Source organism: Scyliorhinus torazame, chromosome 29 (assembly GCF_047496885.1).
Source record: "Scyliorhinus torazame isolate Kashiwa2021f chromosome 29, sScyTor2.1, whole genome shotgun sequence".
NCBI classification, from domain to species: domain Eukaryota; kingdom Metazoa; phylum Chordata; class Chondrichthyes; order Carcharhiniformes; family Scyliorhinidae; genus Scyliorhinus; species Scyliorhinus torazame.
The window spans coordinates 23,296,770-23,312,021 of record NC_092735.1 but is presented as its reverse complement, the minus strand read 5'-3'; the positions used below and the strand labels follow the sequence as shown (position 1 = coordinate 23,312,021).

The 15,252-nt window shown below is 50.1% G+C and overlaps 1 protein-coding gene across 1 annotated transcript in view; it reads left to right on the top strand.

Annotated features, from left to right (window-relative positions):
* LOC140403933 (ras-related C3 botulinum toxin substrate 1-like) overlaps positions 1-12,557 on the top strand; it is a 34,885-nt gene extending 22,328 nt beyond the window's left edge. The window contains exons 5-6 of the mRNA XM_072492199.1: positions 8,376-8,535; positions 12,409-12,557. Coding sequence (XP_072348300.1) covers positions 8,376-8,535; positions 12,409-12,536 — 288 coding nt within the window. The 3' untranslated portion in view covers positions 12,537-12,557. The remainder of the gene's footprint in view (positions 1-8,375; positions 8,536-12,408) is intronic.
* The last annotated feature ends 2,695 nt before the right edge of the window (positions 12,558-15,252 follow it).

The following is a 15,252-nucleotide window of genomic DNA, read 5'->3' as shown; positions in this document are numbered from 1 at the left end:
CCCTTCGTCGTCCAGTACTTCCCCGGAGCGGAGAAACTACGTCATCTTCTTCACAGCCTTCAACACGTCATTGATGACGATGAACATCTTGCCAAGGTCATCCCCACACCCCCACTACTTGCCTTCAAACAACCGCGCAACCTCAAACGAACCATTGTTTGCAGCAAACCACCCAGTCTTCAGAACAGTGACCACGACACCACACAACCCTGTCATGGCAATCTCTGCAAGACGTGACAGATCATCGACATGGATACCACTATTACACGTGAGAACACCACCCACCAGGTACGCGGTACATACTCGTGCGACTCGGCCAACGTTGTCTACCTCATACGCTGCAGGAAAGGATGTCCCGAAGCGTGGTACATTGGCGAGAGCATGCAGACGCAGCGACAACGAATGAACGGACATCGCGCAACAATCACCAGGCAGGAATGTTCCCTTCCAGTCAGGGAACACTTCAGCAGTCAAGGGCATTCAGCCTCTGATCTCCGGGTAAGCGTTCTCCAAGGCGGCCTTCAGGACCCGCGACAACGCAGAATCGCCGAGCAGAAACTTATAGCCAAGTTCCGCACACATGAGTGCGGCCTCAACCGGGACCTGGGATTCATGTCGCATTACATTCATCCCCCACCATCTGGCCTGCGAAATCCTACCAACTGTCCTGGCTTGATGCAATTCACACCTCTTTAACCTGGGGTTACCCCATCTCTGGATCTGTAAAGATTTAATCACCTGCTAATGCTCGCATTCCTAGCATTGTTTGGCATCTTTGAATTTGTCTATATGTGTTTCTGGAACAGACCTCTGCATTCACCTGAGGAAGGAGCAGCGCTCCGAAAGCTAGTGACATCGAAACAAACCTGTTGGACTTTAAGCTGGTGTTGTAAGACTTCGTACTGTGCTCACCCCAGTCCAACGCCGGCATCTCCACAACAAAACTCATGATACTCTTCTCAATCCTTTTTGAAAAAAGCCTTCGTGATCACCACCGGGAGGCACTGAAACACAAAGAGGAATCTCGGGAGGACCACCATTTTAACCGCCTGCACCCTCCCTGCCAGTGACAGGGATACCATGTCCCATCTCTTGAAGTCCTCCTCCATCTGTTCCACCAACCGCGTTAAATTTAACCTATGCAATGTACCCCAATTCTTGGCTATCTGGATCCCCAAGTAGCGAAAGTCCCTTGTTACCTTCCTCAGCGGTAAGTCCTCTATTTCTCTGCTCTGCTCCCCTGGATGCACCACAAACAACTCACTTTTCCCCATGTTCAGTTTATATCCTGAAAATTCTCCAAACTCCCCAAGTATCCGCATTATCTCTGGCATCCCCTCCGCCGGGTCCGCCACATACAACAACAAATCGTCCGCATACAGAGATACCCGGTGTTCTTCTCCTCCCCTGAGTACTCCCCTCCACTTCCTGGAACCCCTCAATGCTATTGCCAGGGGCTCTATCGCCAGTGCAAACAATAATGGGGACAGAGGACATCCCTGCCTCGACCCTCTATGGAGCCGAAAATACGCAGACCCCCGTCCATTCGTGACCACGCTCGCCATCGGGGCCCTATACAGCAGCTGTATCCATCTAATATACTCATCTCCAAAGCCAAATCTCCTCAACACCTCCCACAAATAATCCCACTCCACTCTATCAAATGCTTTCTCGGCATCCATCGCCACCACTATCTCCGCTTCCCCCTCTGGTGGGGGCATCATCATTACCCCTAGCAGTCTCCGTATATTCGTATTCAGCTGTCTCCCCTTCACAAACCCAGTTTGGTCCTCATGGACCACCCCCGGGACACAATCCTCTATCCTCATTGCCATTACCTTGGCCAGAATCTTAGCGTCTACGTTCAGGAGGGAAATAGGCCTATAGGACCCGCATTGCAGCGGGTCTTTTTCCTTCTTTAGGAGAAGCGATATCGTTGCCTCTGACATAGTCGGGGGCAGCTGTCCCCTTTCCCTCGCCTCATTAAAAGTTCTCATCAGTAGCGGGGCGAGCAAGTCCACATATTTCCTGTAAAATTCAACTGGGAATCCATCCGGTCCCGGGGCCTTCCCCGCCTGCATGCTCCTAATTCCTTTCACTACTTCCTCCATTTCGATCTGTGCTCCCAGTCCCACCCTCTCCTGCTCCTCCACCTTAGGAAATTCCAGCTGGTCCAGAAAACACATCATTCTCTCCTTCCCATCCGGGGGCTGAGCTTCATATAATCTTTCATAGAATGCCTTGAACACTCCATTCACTCTCTCCGCTCCCCGCTCCATCTCTCCCTCCTCATCCCTCACTCCCCCTATTTCCCTCGCTGCTCCCCTTTTCCTCAATTGGTGGGCCAGCAACCTGCTCGCCTTCTCCCCATATTCATACTGTACACCCTGTGCCTTCCTCCACTGTGCCTCTGCAGTACCCGTTGTCAGCAAATCAAATTCTATGTGTAGCCTTTGCCTTTCCCTGTACAGTCCCTCCTCCGGTGCCTCCGCATATTGCCTGTCCACTCTCAGAAGTTCTTGCAGCAACCGCTCCCGTTCCCTACTCTCCTGCTTTCCTTTATGTGCCCTGATTGATATCAGCTCCCCTCTAACTACTGCCTTCAGCGCCTCCAAGACCACTCCCACCTGGACCTCCCCATTATCATTGAGTTCCAAGTACTTTTCAATACACCCCCTCACCCTTAGACACACACCCTCATCCGCCATTAGTCCCATGTCCATTCTCCAGGGTGGACGCCGTTCTTTTTCCTCCCCTATCTCCAAGTCCACCAAGTGTGGAGCGTGATCCGAAATAGCTATCGCCGTATACTCCGTCCCCCTCACCTTCGGGATCAACGCCCTTCCCAAAACAAAAAAGTCTATTCGCGAATAAACTCTGTGGACATAGGAGAAAAATGAAAACTCCTTGCTCCTAGGTCTGCTAAATCTCCACGGGTCTACTCCTCCCATCTGCTCCATAAAGTCTTTAAGCACCTTGGCTGCTGCTGGCCTCCTTCCAGTCCTGGACCTCGATCTGTCCAGCCCTGGTTCCAGCACCGTGTTAAAATCTCCACCCATTACCAACTTCCCCACCTCTAGGTCCGGGATTCGTCCTAACATGCGCCTCATAAAGTTGGCATCATCCCAGTTCGGGGCATACACGTTCACCAAGACCACCGCCTCCCCCTGTAATTTGCCACTCACCATCACGTATCTGCCCCCACTAACCGCCACCATGGTCTTTGCCTCAAACATTACCCGCTTCCCCACTAGTATAGCCACCCCCCTGTTTTTCTCATCTAGCCCCGAATGAAACACCTGCCCCACCCATCCTTTGCGTAGTCTAACCTGGTCTATCAGTTTCAAATGCGTCTCCTGTAACATAACCACATCTGCCTTAAGTTTCTTAAGGTGTGCGAGTACCCGTGCCCTCTTTATCGGCCCGTTCAGCCCTCTCACATTCCACGTGATCAGCCGGGTTGGGGGGCTCTTTACCCCCCCCCCCCCCTTGTCGATTAGCCATCCCCTTTTATCCAGCTCCTCACCCGGTTCCCACGCAGCTGTGTCCCCCTCAGGCGGTGCCCTCCCGCCCCGCCCACCCCACCCCATACCAGCTCCCCCTTCTCCCCAGCAGCAGCAACCCAGTAAATCCCCCCTCCCACCCCCCCCGCTAGATCCCCCACTAGCGTAGTTACACCCTCCATGTTGCTCCCAGAAGTCAGCAAACTCTGGCCGACCTCGGCTTCCCCCGTGACCTCGGCTCGCACCGTGCGACGCCCCCTCCTTCCTGCTTCCCTATTCCCGCCATAATTATCATAGCGCGGGAACAAAGCCCGCGCTTCCCTTTTGGCCCCGCCCCCAATGGCCAACGCCCCCAGCTCCTCCACCTCCCTTCCTCCCTCCCCCACAACCTGTGGAAGAGAGAAAAGTTACCGGGTCGCAGGATTAACAACATAAAAATCATCTCTCCCCCCTTTTTCCCCCCCTTCGCCCCCCATATTCGCCCCACCACTTTGTCTCAAACGTTCTTTTTTAATAACCCACTTATTCCAATTTCTCTTCAACAATAAATGTCCACGCCTCATCCGCCGTTTCAAAGTAGTGGTGCTTCCCTTGATATGTGACCCACAGTCTTGCCGGCTGCAGCATTCCAAATTTAATCTTCTTTTTATGAAACACCGCCTTGGCCCGATTAAAGCTTGCCCTCCTTCTCGCCACCTCCGCACTCCAGTCTTGATAAACGCGGATCACTGCGTTCTCCCACCTACTGCTCCGAGTTTTCTTTGCCCATCTGAGGACCATCTCTCTGTCCTTAAAACGGAGGAATCTCACCACTATGGCTCTGGGAATTTCTCCTGCTCTCGGTCCTCGCACCATCACTCGGTATGCTCCCTCCATCTCCAACGGACTCGTCGGGGCCTCCACTCCCATTAACGAGTGCAGCATCGTGCTCACATATGCCCCGACGTCCGCCCCTCCTGCACCTTCAGGAAGACCAAGAATCCTTAAATTTTTCCTCCTCGCATTATTCTCCAGCACCTCCAGCCTTTCCACACATCGTTTATGGTGTGCCTCGTGCATCTCCGTCTTCACCACCAGGCCCTGTATATCGTCCTCGTTCTCGGCAGCCTTTGCCTTCACGACCCGAAGCTCCCGCTCCTGGGTCTTTTGCTCATCTTTTAGCCCTTCAATCGCCTGTAATATCGGGGCCAACAGCTCCTTCTTCATCTCCTTTTTAAGCTCTTCCACGCAGCGCTTCAAGAACTCGTGTTGTTCAGGGCCCCATATTAAACTGCCACCTTCCGACGCCATCTTGGTTTTTGCTTGCCTTCCTTGCCGCTGCTCTAGAGGATCCACCGCAATCCGGCCACTTTCCTCTCCTTTTTCCATCCGTGTCCAGGGGGGATTCCCTTCTGGATTACAGCACAGTGTTTTTTGCCGTTAAAATTGCCGATGGGGCTCCTATTAAGAGCCCAAAAGTCCGTTCCACCGAGAGCTGCCGAAACGTGCGACTTAGCTGGTCATCGCCGCACCCGGAAGTCCTTCTTGAAACTATTTAATGACTCAGATTCCACCGCACTCTGGGGGCAGCGAGTTCCACAAATTCACCACCCTCTGCGAGAAGTAGTTCCTCCTCATCTCAGTCCTAAATCTACCGCCTCTCATCTATATCTGTGACCTCTCGTTCTACATTACCCAACAAGGGGTAACATCTGGTCTACGTTTACTTTATACACCTCGATCAGATCCTCTCTCATTCTTCTAAACCAGTGATTTTCAAAGTGCGGAGCGTGACCCGCAGATGGGTCGCGGGATGATGTGGAATGGGTCACCAAAAGGTCACCAAAAATGATCCCAAAGATCACCTGACCATTTCTGTCCCGTTTTCTCTCCAGGTAAATTCACACTGCAGTACAGCGCATGACCACATGAGGCTGATATAGAGGCCTGTGCCGTGGACATGCTTGTCTCTCTGGGCCACAGCGTAGTTGGGCAGTTTGCAGTCAGAGACCGGTAGCGTTCTCCTGCTACTATGTTCAGCGTCAGGATTTGTATTATTTATTGAGTTCAGTGTGTCACTAACAAGCCCCGTGCGTCTTTTATTGTTCACTCGGTTAACCCGGACATAGAACATAGAACATAGAACGATACAGCACAGTACAGGCCCTTCGGCCCATGATGTTGAACCGAAACAAAAGCCATCTAACCTACACTATGCCATTATCATCCATATGCTTATCCAATAAACTTTTAAATGCCCTCAATGTTGGCGAGTTCACTACTGTTGCAGGTAGGGCATTCCACGGCCTCACCACTCTTTGCGTAAAGAACCTACCTCTGTCCTATATCTATTACCCCTCAGTTTAAAGCTATGTCCCCTCGTGCCAGCCATTTCCATCCACGGGAGAAGGCTCTCACTGTCCACCCTATCTAACCCCCTGATCATTTTGTATGCCGGACAAACAGCCTCCTCCACTCCTACAAGCCCCTATGTCCACTCCTTCCACTTCCCAATTGTCTCTCCACAACAGGGCTCTTGTCCTACAAGTATGGTTCTTTTTTCATCACCTTCCCCGCCGCTATCCCTCCCACCCCCCTTCCCAGGTACTCGTCGCTAAGCATCCGTCTCTGCCGTGTGACTACTTGGACTCCATCAGCTGAATCGGTTCCTGTACAGCAAGGACCTCTGCATCTACCTTTATCGGGACTTCAATTGTTCGCCAAAGATGGCGTTAGCTGGCGACTAAAATACGCTCATGTATACAGGAGCCGGTGAAATGTTGCAGGTGTATGGAATGGAATGCGCCTGCACGTTTTGCATGTTGGTCAGCTCAGTTGTGCCCAGCATTGTGTTTTTTTAGCATGTTTTCAGTCTGTTACACATTCACCTGGGAAACTGTGCTGACAGGCGTCCAGGGACATTCTGTCTGACCGTGTTTTTATTTCAGCCGTTATGGCTCCTGTTTCTGGTGGAAGTTTTGAGTTTAATTTCCTATCCGAGGTTGTGTTAGGTTTTGAACGAGTGAACATGATGTTGTTAAAATTGTGCAATAGTGAGCCTGTTGGGGCGGCATGTGGCGCAGTGGTTAGCACTGGGACTGCGGCGCTGAGGACCCGGGTTCGAATCCCGGCCCTGGGTCACTGTCCGTGTGGAGTTTGCACATTCTCCCCGTGTCTGCGTGGGTTTCACCCCCACATCCCAAAGGTGTGCAGGTTAGATGGATTGACCACGCTAAATTGCCCCGAATTGGAAAAAATAATAATTGGGTACTCTACATTTAATTTAAAGAAATATTGAGCCTGTTAATCATTCCAGCGCTTCTGGACATTTTTCCAAATGCTAACAATGGGCGTGAAGATATAAAATAATCTTGAGTTACACCCTTTAAAATGGTGTCAGGGTGGAGCTGTCGTTTAAGGCGAAACAGCTGCTCAATTTACAATAATACAGAAATGATTCATTTTGGAAGGTCGAATTTGAATGCTGAATACAGAGTTAAAGGCAGGATTCTTGGAAGTGTGGAGGAACAGAGGGATCTTGGGGTCCACGTACATAGATCCCTCAAAATTGCCACCCAGGTTGGTAGGATTGTTAAGAAGGCGTATGGTGTGTTGGCTTTCACTAACAGGGGGATTAAGTTTAAGAGCCGTGAGGTTTTGCTGCAGCTTTATTAAACCCTAGTTAGACCACACTTGGAATATTGTGTCCAGTTCTGGTCGCCTCATTATAGGAAGGATGTGGATGCTTTGGAGAGGGTACAGAGGAGATTTACCAGGATGCTGCCTGGACTGGAGAGCATGTCTTATGAAGAAAGGTTGAGGGAGCTAGGGCTTTTCTCACTGGAGCGAAGAAGGCAGAGAGGTGACTTGATAGAGGTGTACAAGGTGATGAGAGGCATGGATAGAGTGGATAGCCAGAGACTTTTCCCCAGGGCGGAAATGGCTGTCACGAGGGGACATAATTTTAAGGTGATTGGAGGAAGGTATAGGGGAGATGTCAGAGGTCGGTTCTTTACGCAGAGAGTGGTGGGTGTGTGGAATGCACTGCCAGCAGAGGTGGTGGAGTCAGAGTCATTAGGGACATTTAAGTGACTCTTAGACAGGCACATGGACAGCAGTAAATTGAAGGAGTGTAGGTTAGGTTGATCTTAGATTAGGATAAATGGTCTGCACAACATCGTGGGCTGGAGGGCCTGTACTGTGCTGGACTGTTCTATGTTCTAAGTGCCAGCAACGAGTGTGACGTTTTTTAAAAGTAACTATAGACAATCTTTTGTGAATGTGGCGTGGGTCGCGAGAGTCGGCCATTCTGTAAACGTGGGTCGCCGAAAGAAAAGTTTGAAAAACACTGTTCTAAACTCCAGCCAGTGTGAGCCCAAACTGTTTAATCTCTCCTCACACGTCAACCCTTTCATCCTCGGTTCAATCTGGTGAACCTCCTCTGAACTGCCTCCAATGCCACCACATCCTTCCTCAAATAAGGAGACCAAAACTGGACAATACTCCAGCTGTGGTCTCACCAACACCCTATAGAAATGCAACAACACTTCAGATGTTAGAGATTCTCTGGATACGGTAAGTAATAGACTAGACTTTTCACATATGGGCTATGAAAGGATGGCAGTGATTTCACAGTAATGGGACACAGCAAGAATTCAATGGCATACAAGTGCAATAGTGAGTAAAGATAGACTTCAAATAGTTCTCCTACATTAATGAGTCACTGTACTTCGAAAGGACTTTGTGGGCTGTAAGCACTTCGCAACGCCCATTGGGTGTGGAAGGTCCTATGTAAATGCAAACCTTTCTTTCTTTTTCCCATATTGCCATAAATTGTACGTGCGGATAAGTCAGCCTTGGCCAACTTTCTCTTTCCCTTCTCCCCTGACACAGTGGCGCCCTGAGGTGAAACGGCACTGCCCCAGCTCCCCCATCATCCTCGTGGGCACCAAGCTTGACTTACGGGATGATAAGGAAACCATTGAGAAACTGAAGAAGAAAAACCAGGCGCCCGTCAGCCGCGAGGAAGCTGAACTGATGGCGAAGGAGATTGGTATGTGACGTTCTTACCAAGATACGTGGAGACGGCGTTAGCACATTAGTTTGATCATTGACAGTCCCATGAGTGGCAAAATGTTTCACGTAGTCAGAGCATCGGAAGTGGTCATATCTGAACATAATGTTCTATTCCAGAAAACCAGTTGGTCAAGGGCGGCAGTCGAGCCAATTTCTCATCAGCATTACATTTATTTACGGAGTGAAACATTACAAGCATACACCTCCTAACTCAACCACGCACACAGTTTCAGTCAGTACCTATTTATATTTTTATGAGTGACAAAGGAGATAGTCTTGGGAAGGGATATGTTCATACCAGCAGATGTGCAGGTCAAAAACTATATGGCAGGATTTTCTGACTTTGGGGCTATGTCCAGAGGATCCATAGCGTTTTACGTGGGAAAAACCGGCGAGGCCGCAGCACCGATCCTCTGACCGGTGAGGGGCTGGCAGCCGTGCCACGTAAAACGCACACCCTTCCCGATATAAACGGCCGGAGAATTGCCGAAGACCTGACCTGCAAGATAGTGCACCCCTGGACACCCACTCGCCACTCCCCACCAGTCCCCCAGCCCATGAAGAAGCCCCCCCCCCGGCCAGCAGCACGGCTCCTGCCCAACTATGTCAGCGCTAGACACAGTCCGCAGCCGCTACGTCGGGTTCCCGACCGCTGAGACCACACGTTGCCCGCCCGGGCGGGAACTCAGCTCATCGAGGGCGGAGCATCGGGGAAGGGCCTTCAGGTAATGCCCTGAGGCCGTCCCAATGGTGTGCGGCGTGGTCCTTGATGACGCCATTTTGGAGGGGGCGGAGCATCCGAAAACAGGTGCCGCCCCCGATTCGGTCGTAAAAAGGGATTCTCTGCCCGATCACCTATTACAAAATCGGCGGTGATGAACAAAGAACCCCGCCCATGGTCTTTATCGTGAAAATTCCACCGATCTCCACCCCCCTCTCCACCCTCCATATCCCCCTCCCCGCACCAACACTTGTTCTCACAATGTGACCTGCAGCTTGGCCTAGATATTTAGCAGTGCTATCTGTTGTGTTCTTTACATTGTTCTTCAGGTTGGAGAAGTTTGTAGTGTTGACAAAGAACAGCAAGCAATGTTTCACAAACAAAGCTAATTTGTTACACCACTTAATTAGATTCGAACATTTGCTGAGGAATTAGATAAGCAAAGAATACATTACACTTCTACAATACTAAACTATGCTAGCAATTAAACTATCTCACATCTACTCTGTCTGGCTCCCTTCCACTCTCTCCCTGAAGTCAAGGAGGCATGCGATATTTATATGGCTGCTCTATAGCACCATCTAGTGACTAGAGTAGTAACATTACATTAACTCTTTATGTTCCTTATAATATCCACATATTATGACACTACTGTCTTTTTTATGGCTTCCCAAGTCTGCCCTATCCTTATCATTATGAGCTTGATGTCCACTCCACCTGCCATATTGGGAATAAATCAACTAAAACAAACGTTGAGCCCTTTGCCTGTGTAAGTAAGTGTTTAATGCCTGTTCCAATACCGGCCACCGGTGACCCTCCCACCCCGCTGACAACTAAACATCACCCCATCCCCCCCCCCCCCCCCCCCCCCCCCACACTGCATACATTCGCGACACCAACCTTACCTTTCCATTGGCTCTCTCTTCCTTACCTACCTGAGGCACGCCTGAGGTAACATGGCACCAAGTTTAACTGGGGGGCTGACAAAGAAACCATTGAGTAACTGAAGGAGAACCAGGCACCCATCAGCCACAAGCAAAGGAGCACAGATAACGAAGGAGGTTGGCACGTGACATTCTCACAAGATGATTGGACGGCGTGCTTGCACATTAATTTGCTTACTGACAGTCGCACATGTGGCATGTGTAATCAGGGTACCGGATGCGCTTTGAACATCCCGGAACAGATTGTTCTGATGCAGAAGCCTAATTATTCAAGGATAGTGAGTGGAGCCAATCTTTACTCAGTCTTACATTTATTTACAGAGTTAAACATTCCAAGCATACGACTCCTAACCCAATCACGCCCACAGTTTCACTATGTGTTTATTTATACACGGAATTGCAAATTATGCGCATAATCTACAAATAATTAAATGCAATTTGTGTACAATTAAATTCGCGCCTATACTCATTGGATCTTGGAAGAATGAGGGGTGGTCTTATTGAAACATTGAGGCTGGAAATTTCCCACCCTCCCCACTCATGGTGGGTTCCCGCCAGCCCGGCTGGCAAGCATCATAAATGGCCAATGGGGTGCCACTTACATCACCAGAAAACAGACCGAGATGGGGGGGGGGGGGCAGAAAATTCTGGCCTTAATATATTGAGGAGGTTTGACCGGCTAAATGCTGGAATAATTTCCCTCATGAGGAATATGGAAAATGAGGGAACACAGTTTCAAAATAAGGGGTGTCCGATTTAAGGTGGACTTGAGGAGGGATTTTTTTTCTCAGAGGGTCATTTTAATTTTCTTCCCCAGAGGGCAGTGGAGGCTGAGCCAGTGAATATATTCGAGGTTGGGTTAGGCAGGCTGTTGATCTACAAGCAAGCGAGTTTAGGAAACTCAACTCCTCGAGGTGCTTGAGGCCCAAGGTCGCCAAGAGCAACTCGGGCCTCCACCACTCATACAGATGGATCATTCCCCATACACCGCCATCCACAATCCCTTCCATTAACAATGGTTAGTTCAATGGCACTACCATCGCTGAATCCTCCACAATCAACATCCTACACTGTGGCTACCAAGGCAGGTCAAAGACTAAGAATCCCGAGGCGAGTAACTCACCTCCTGACCCCCCCCCAAAGCCTGTCCACCATCTACAAGGCACAAGTTTAATTACATAGAACATACAGTGCAGAAGGAGGCCATTCGGCCCATCGAGTCTGCACCGACCCACATTAAGCCCTCACTTCCACCCTATCCCCGTAACCCAATAACCCCTCCTAACCTTTTTGGACACTACGAGCAATTTAGCATGGCCAATCCACCTAACCTGCATGTCTTTGGACTTGTGGGAGGAAACCGGAGCACCCGGAGGAAACCCACGCAGACACGGGGAGAACGTGCAAACCCCGCACAGACAGTGACCCAGCGGGGAATCGAACCTGGGACCCTGGCGCTGTGAAGCCACAGTGCTATCCACTTGTGCTACCGTGCTGCCCTTGTAGGAATACCCTCCACTTGCCTGGATGAGCGCAGCTCCAACTACGCTTGAGAAGCTCAACACCGTCCAGGACAACGCAGCCCCGTTTGATTGCTCCCCCTCCCAGTTCGTCGTCCCAGTGACGAATAGTGGCAGCTGTGTGTACCATCAACAAGATGCACTGCAGTAACTCACCAAGGTTCTTTAGGCAGCATCTTCCAAAACCACGACCACTACCATCTGGAAGGACAAGTGCAGCAGATACTTGGGAACCCCACCATCTAGAGGCTTCCCTCTCAGTCACTCTTGGAAACATCTCGCCATTCCTTCACAGTTGCTGGGTAAAACCATCCTCCCTAACAGCACAGTGGGTGTACCTACACCTCTGGGACTGCAGCGGTTCAAGAAGGCAGCTCACCACCACCATCTGAAGGGCAACTAGGGAAGGGCAATTAATGCTGGCCTAACCCAACACCACATTCCGTAAATGATTTTTTAAAAAAATGACCACGCCCGTAAGGCCTGCACAATCGGCTTCTCCTTGTGAATGAGCCTCACCCGATCACCGGCCACCTTTGTCAGGGAATCGCAGCTTTCGACTCTGTACACCCGTCAGAGGACAGGCTTTCCAAAGCGCAGGGGGAGCAAGCTAACCAGAAACAAACGGGCAGATAATGCTTACCTCTTATTTTTGATTTACGCAGGATCTGTGAAGTACATCGAAAGCTCGGCCTTCAAACAGAAGGGTCTAAAGGCAATATTTGACGAGGCTATTCGGGCTGTAATCTTCCAAACGGAGCAGAAGAGGAGGATACGGTGCCGTATTCTGTAGAACATCGAGCAGGAAATTACCACGAGGGGGGGGGGGGGGGGGGGGGCGGTGGGGGGGGTAAATCCTTGACAATTCCTGAGGTGTTGGACAAATTTGTGGAGTTTGAAACCGATTGGGTCTCTCATTGCCGATCTTCGCCCTGCTGATAGATTCCTACAACTCTGAACGTGGCCATTCGGCCCATCGTGTCCGCTCTTTGAAGGTGCTATCCAATTAGTTCCACTCACCCTGTTCTAGCCTGAGATCCCTGCCTCCCCTCACTCAATTTGCTCTCAAACATTACCAGTGAATTTGCCGCCATCTTGGTTTCAGGCAGTACCTACCAGATCATAACCAGCCCCGTGTAAAAACAAATTCTCCGCGCTGGCTACTTTTGACGATCATTTTAAATCTGTTCTGTCCTCTGGCAGCCTTTCTGCCACTAGAAGCAGATTCCCCCCCATTGGCATTGATCAAACCTTTCACGATTCGGAACATGCTTCTGAAGACCATTAGGTTAAAGTCCCGTGCGTACTGGATCTTCTCCTGTGTGTCCCGCAAGGGGCTATTAATATGTGAGGTGTTTAACTGATAGAATGAGTATCGCTGTCCCCTTTTCTTCACTGGGTTGTCCAGCCCAGGTGTTGTTGGAAACAGCTTCTGCCTCGCTCGTCCATTAACGCTCTGGCTGAGTTAACATGGACCACAAACCTAACTGGCCTTGTAAGCATTGAGGCTAAAAGGGCAGCGCTCAGAGGGTTGGGAATTCTGTGGTGAGTAATTCACCTCCTGACTCTCCTGTTCACCCTCGACAAGGCGCAAGTCAGGGGTGTAACGGGATACTTTCCACTTGCCTGGATGAATCCAGGTCCAACAACACTAACGGGTCTGACACCGTTGAGGACAAAGCAGCACCCACTAGATCGACACACCGTCGACCATCTTAGATGTTCACTCCCCCCCCCCCCCCCCGCCACCATTGCACAGTGGCTTAAGCGTGCGCCATCTATAGGGGGCTCCGCAGCAGCACCCCAAAGCTCCCGCAACAGCGACCTCTACAGCCTGGCAGGGGCACTGGATGTCGGGCAACACCACCAATTCATGTCCAAATCACAAATCATCCTGACTTGCGAAGTATAATGCTGCTGACTCAGTATCGCAGAGTCAAAGTTTTGGAACTCCCTAAGAGCACGGTGGGTGTACCTGCACCCCATGGACTGCAGCGGTTCCAGAATGCGGCCCACTGCCACCTTCTCAAGGGCAATAAATGGGCCGTAAATGCAGGCTTGGTCAGCACACACCTCCCACAGGTGAGCAGATTTTTTCTTGAAAAAAAACCGTTATCATTTTTAACGTCTTTTTTGCAAATTGCCAATTTAACCTTCTCTGTCTCGAGGAAACCAGTCCCAAGAACCGAGACTTACCGCCTCCGATATATTTAATCCTCATCTTGAAGCAACGTGATATTCCTGACTTACTTAGATTGATGTTCCTTCTGAAAGCGTACAAAATTTTCCAGATTTTGTTTTGTTCCCGGAGCTGCTCACAGTTCGATTCCCCGGTTAACCCGCCCGGTCTGCGGTGTATCGTTTGCTTCCTTCACCTGCGACCGGAAACCGGCATAACAGAACCGCCAGTCGAATTTTGACAAAGATTTTGTGGGGCCATTTTTCTTTTTTAATTCGGGATATGTGTCGATCGGCTGAACACCGTGCTCGTCACTCGCGTTCGCTGAGTGGCTCCCTTAGTTTCCGAGAGAGGAGCACAGCGGGGGTGACTGGCACCATCCCTTCATTCTCACCAACGTCCGCAACGCACAAGAGAGTTCGCGGCAGAACTGGACACGCCCAGCGTTATAACGGAGGAACGAGGTCCGAAACTCTGTGGGGAAGAGTCAGGTTTGTTATTTTTCTCCTCAGCGGCATTGAGCTTTGTCCTTCAAAACTTAACGGTCGGTCGGTAGGAATAAGCGATGGCAATGAGAGCAAGTAGCCAGGTGATTCACTCTCCCCACGTGTGTAGCCCCACCGATCCTGATGGGTATAGAATTTCTTCATGGGAGGGAAAAGAAAGTATCTGACAAATATCCTCAAGAAAATATTCTCAAACAATGTCAGTACCTTGACTGCTAATGGCTGAGCATTTTATCCATTTGGTTGTTTTGTGACTTCTTGAAATAAAGTTTACAAAAAAAAGTTTTGAAAATTCTGACCAAACATACAGCACTGTGCTCGTCCAATTTATCATAGCATTTACATTGCAGAAGGAGGCCATTCGGCCCATCGAGTCTGCACCAGCCCTTAGAAAGAGCAACCTACTGTTTTGTTACCTGTGTGGCAGGTAACCTGTGCTGCTCAACTCAGTTACAGTACAGGCTTTGGAAGAAGGCTCGAAGTCGTCCACAAGTTTTACATTAAGTTTATTGAGCAACGCAACTTAAATAACGGCGTGAGTTCTTACTTTAAGAACTGTACGAGTAGAAAGGTTACAACTTTTCCATACACTACAACTAGGCCTGACCACACTAGCAGCCCTGAGCTAAATCTCTGCCTTTGTTCTCCTCACGGTCTGATCTGCCCAGCTGCCTGCTTCCCCTTTTTATACACGCCAGTGCTCCCCCTGGTGGTCTTTCCATTACCCATCAGCCCCTTCTGTACATACCCAAGTAAAGATCACTACACCTACTTAGGCACTTGCCTCCACCCTATTCTCATGACCCAGTAACCCCAACTTAACA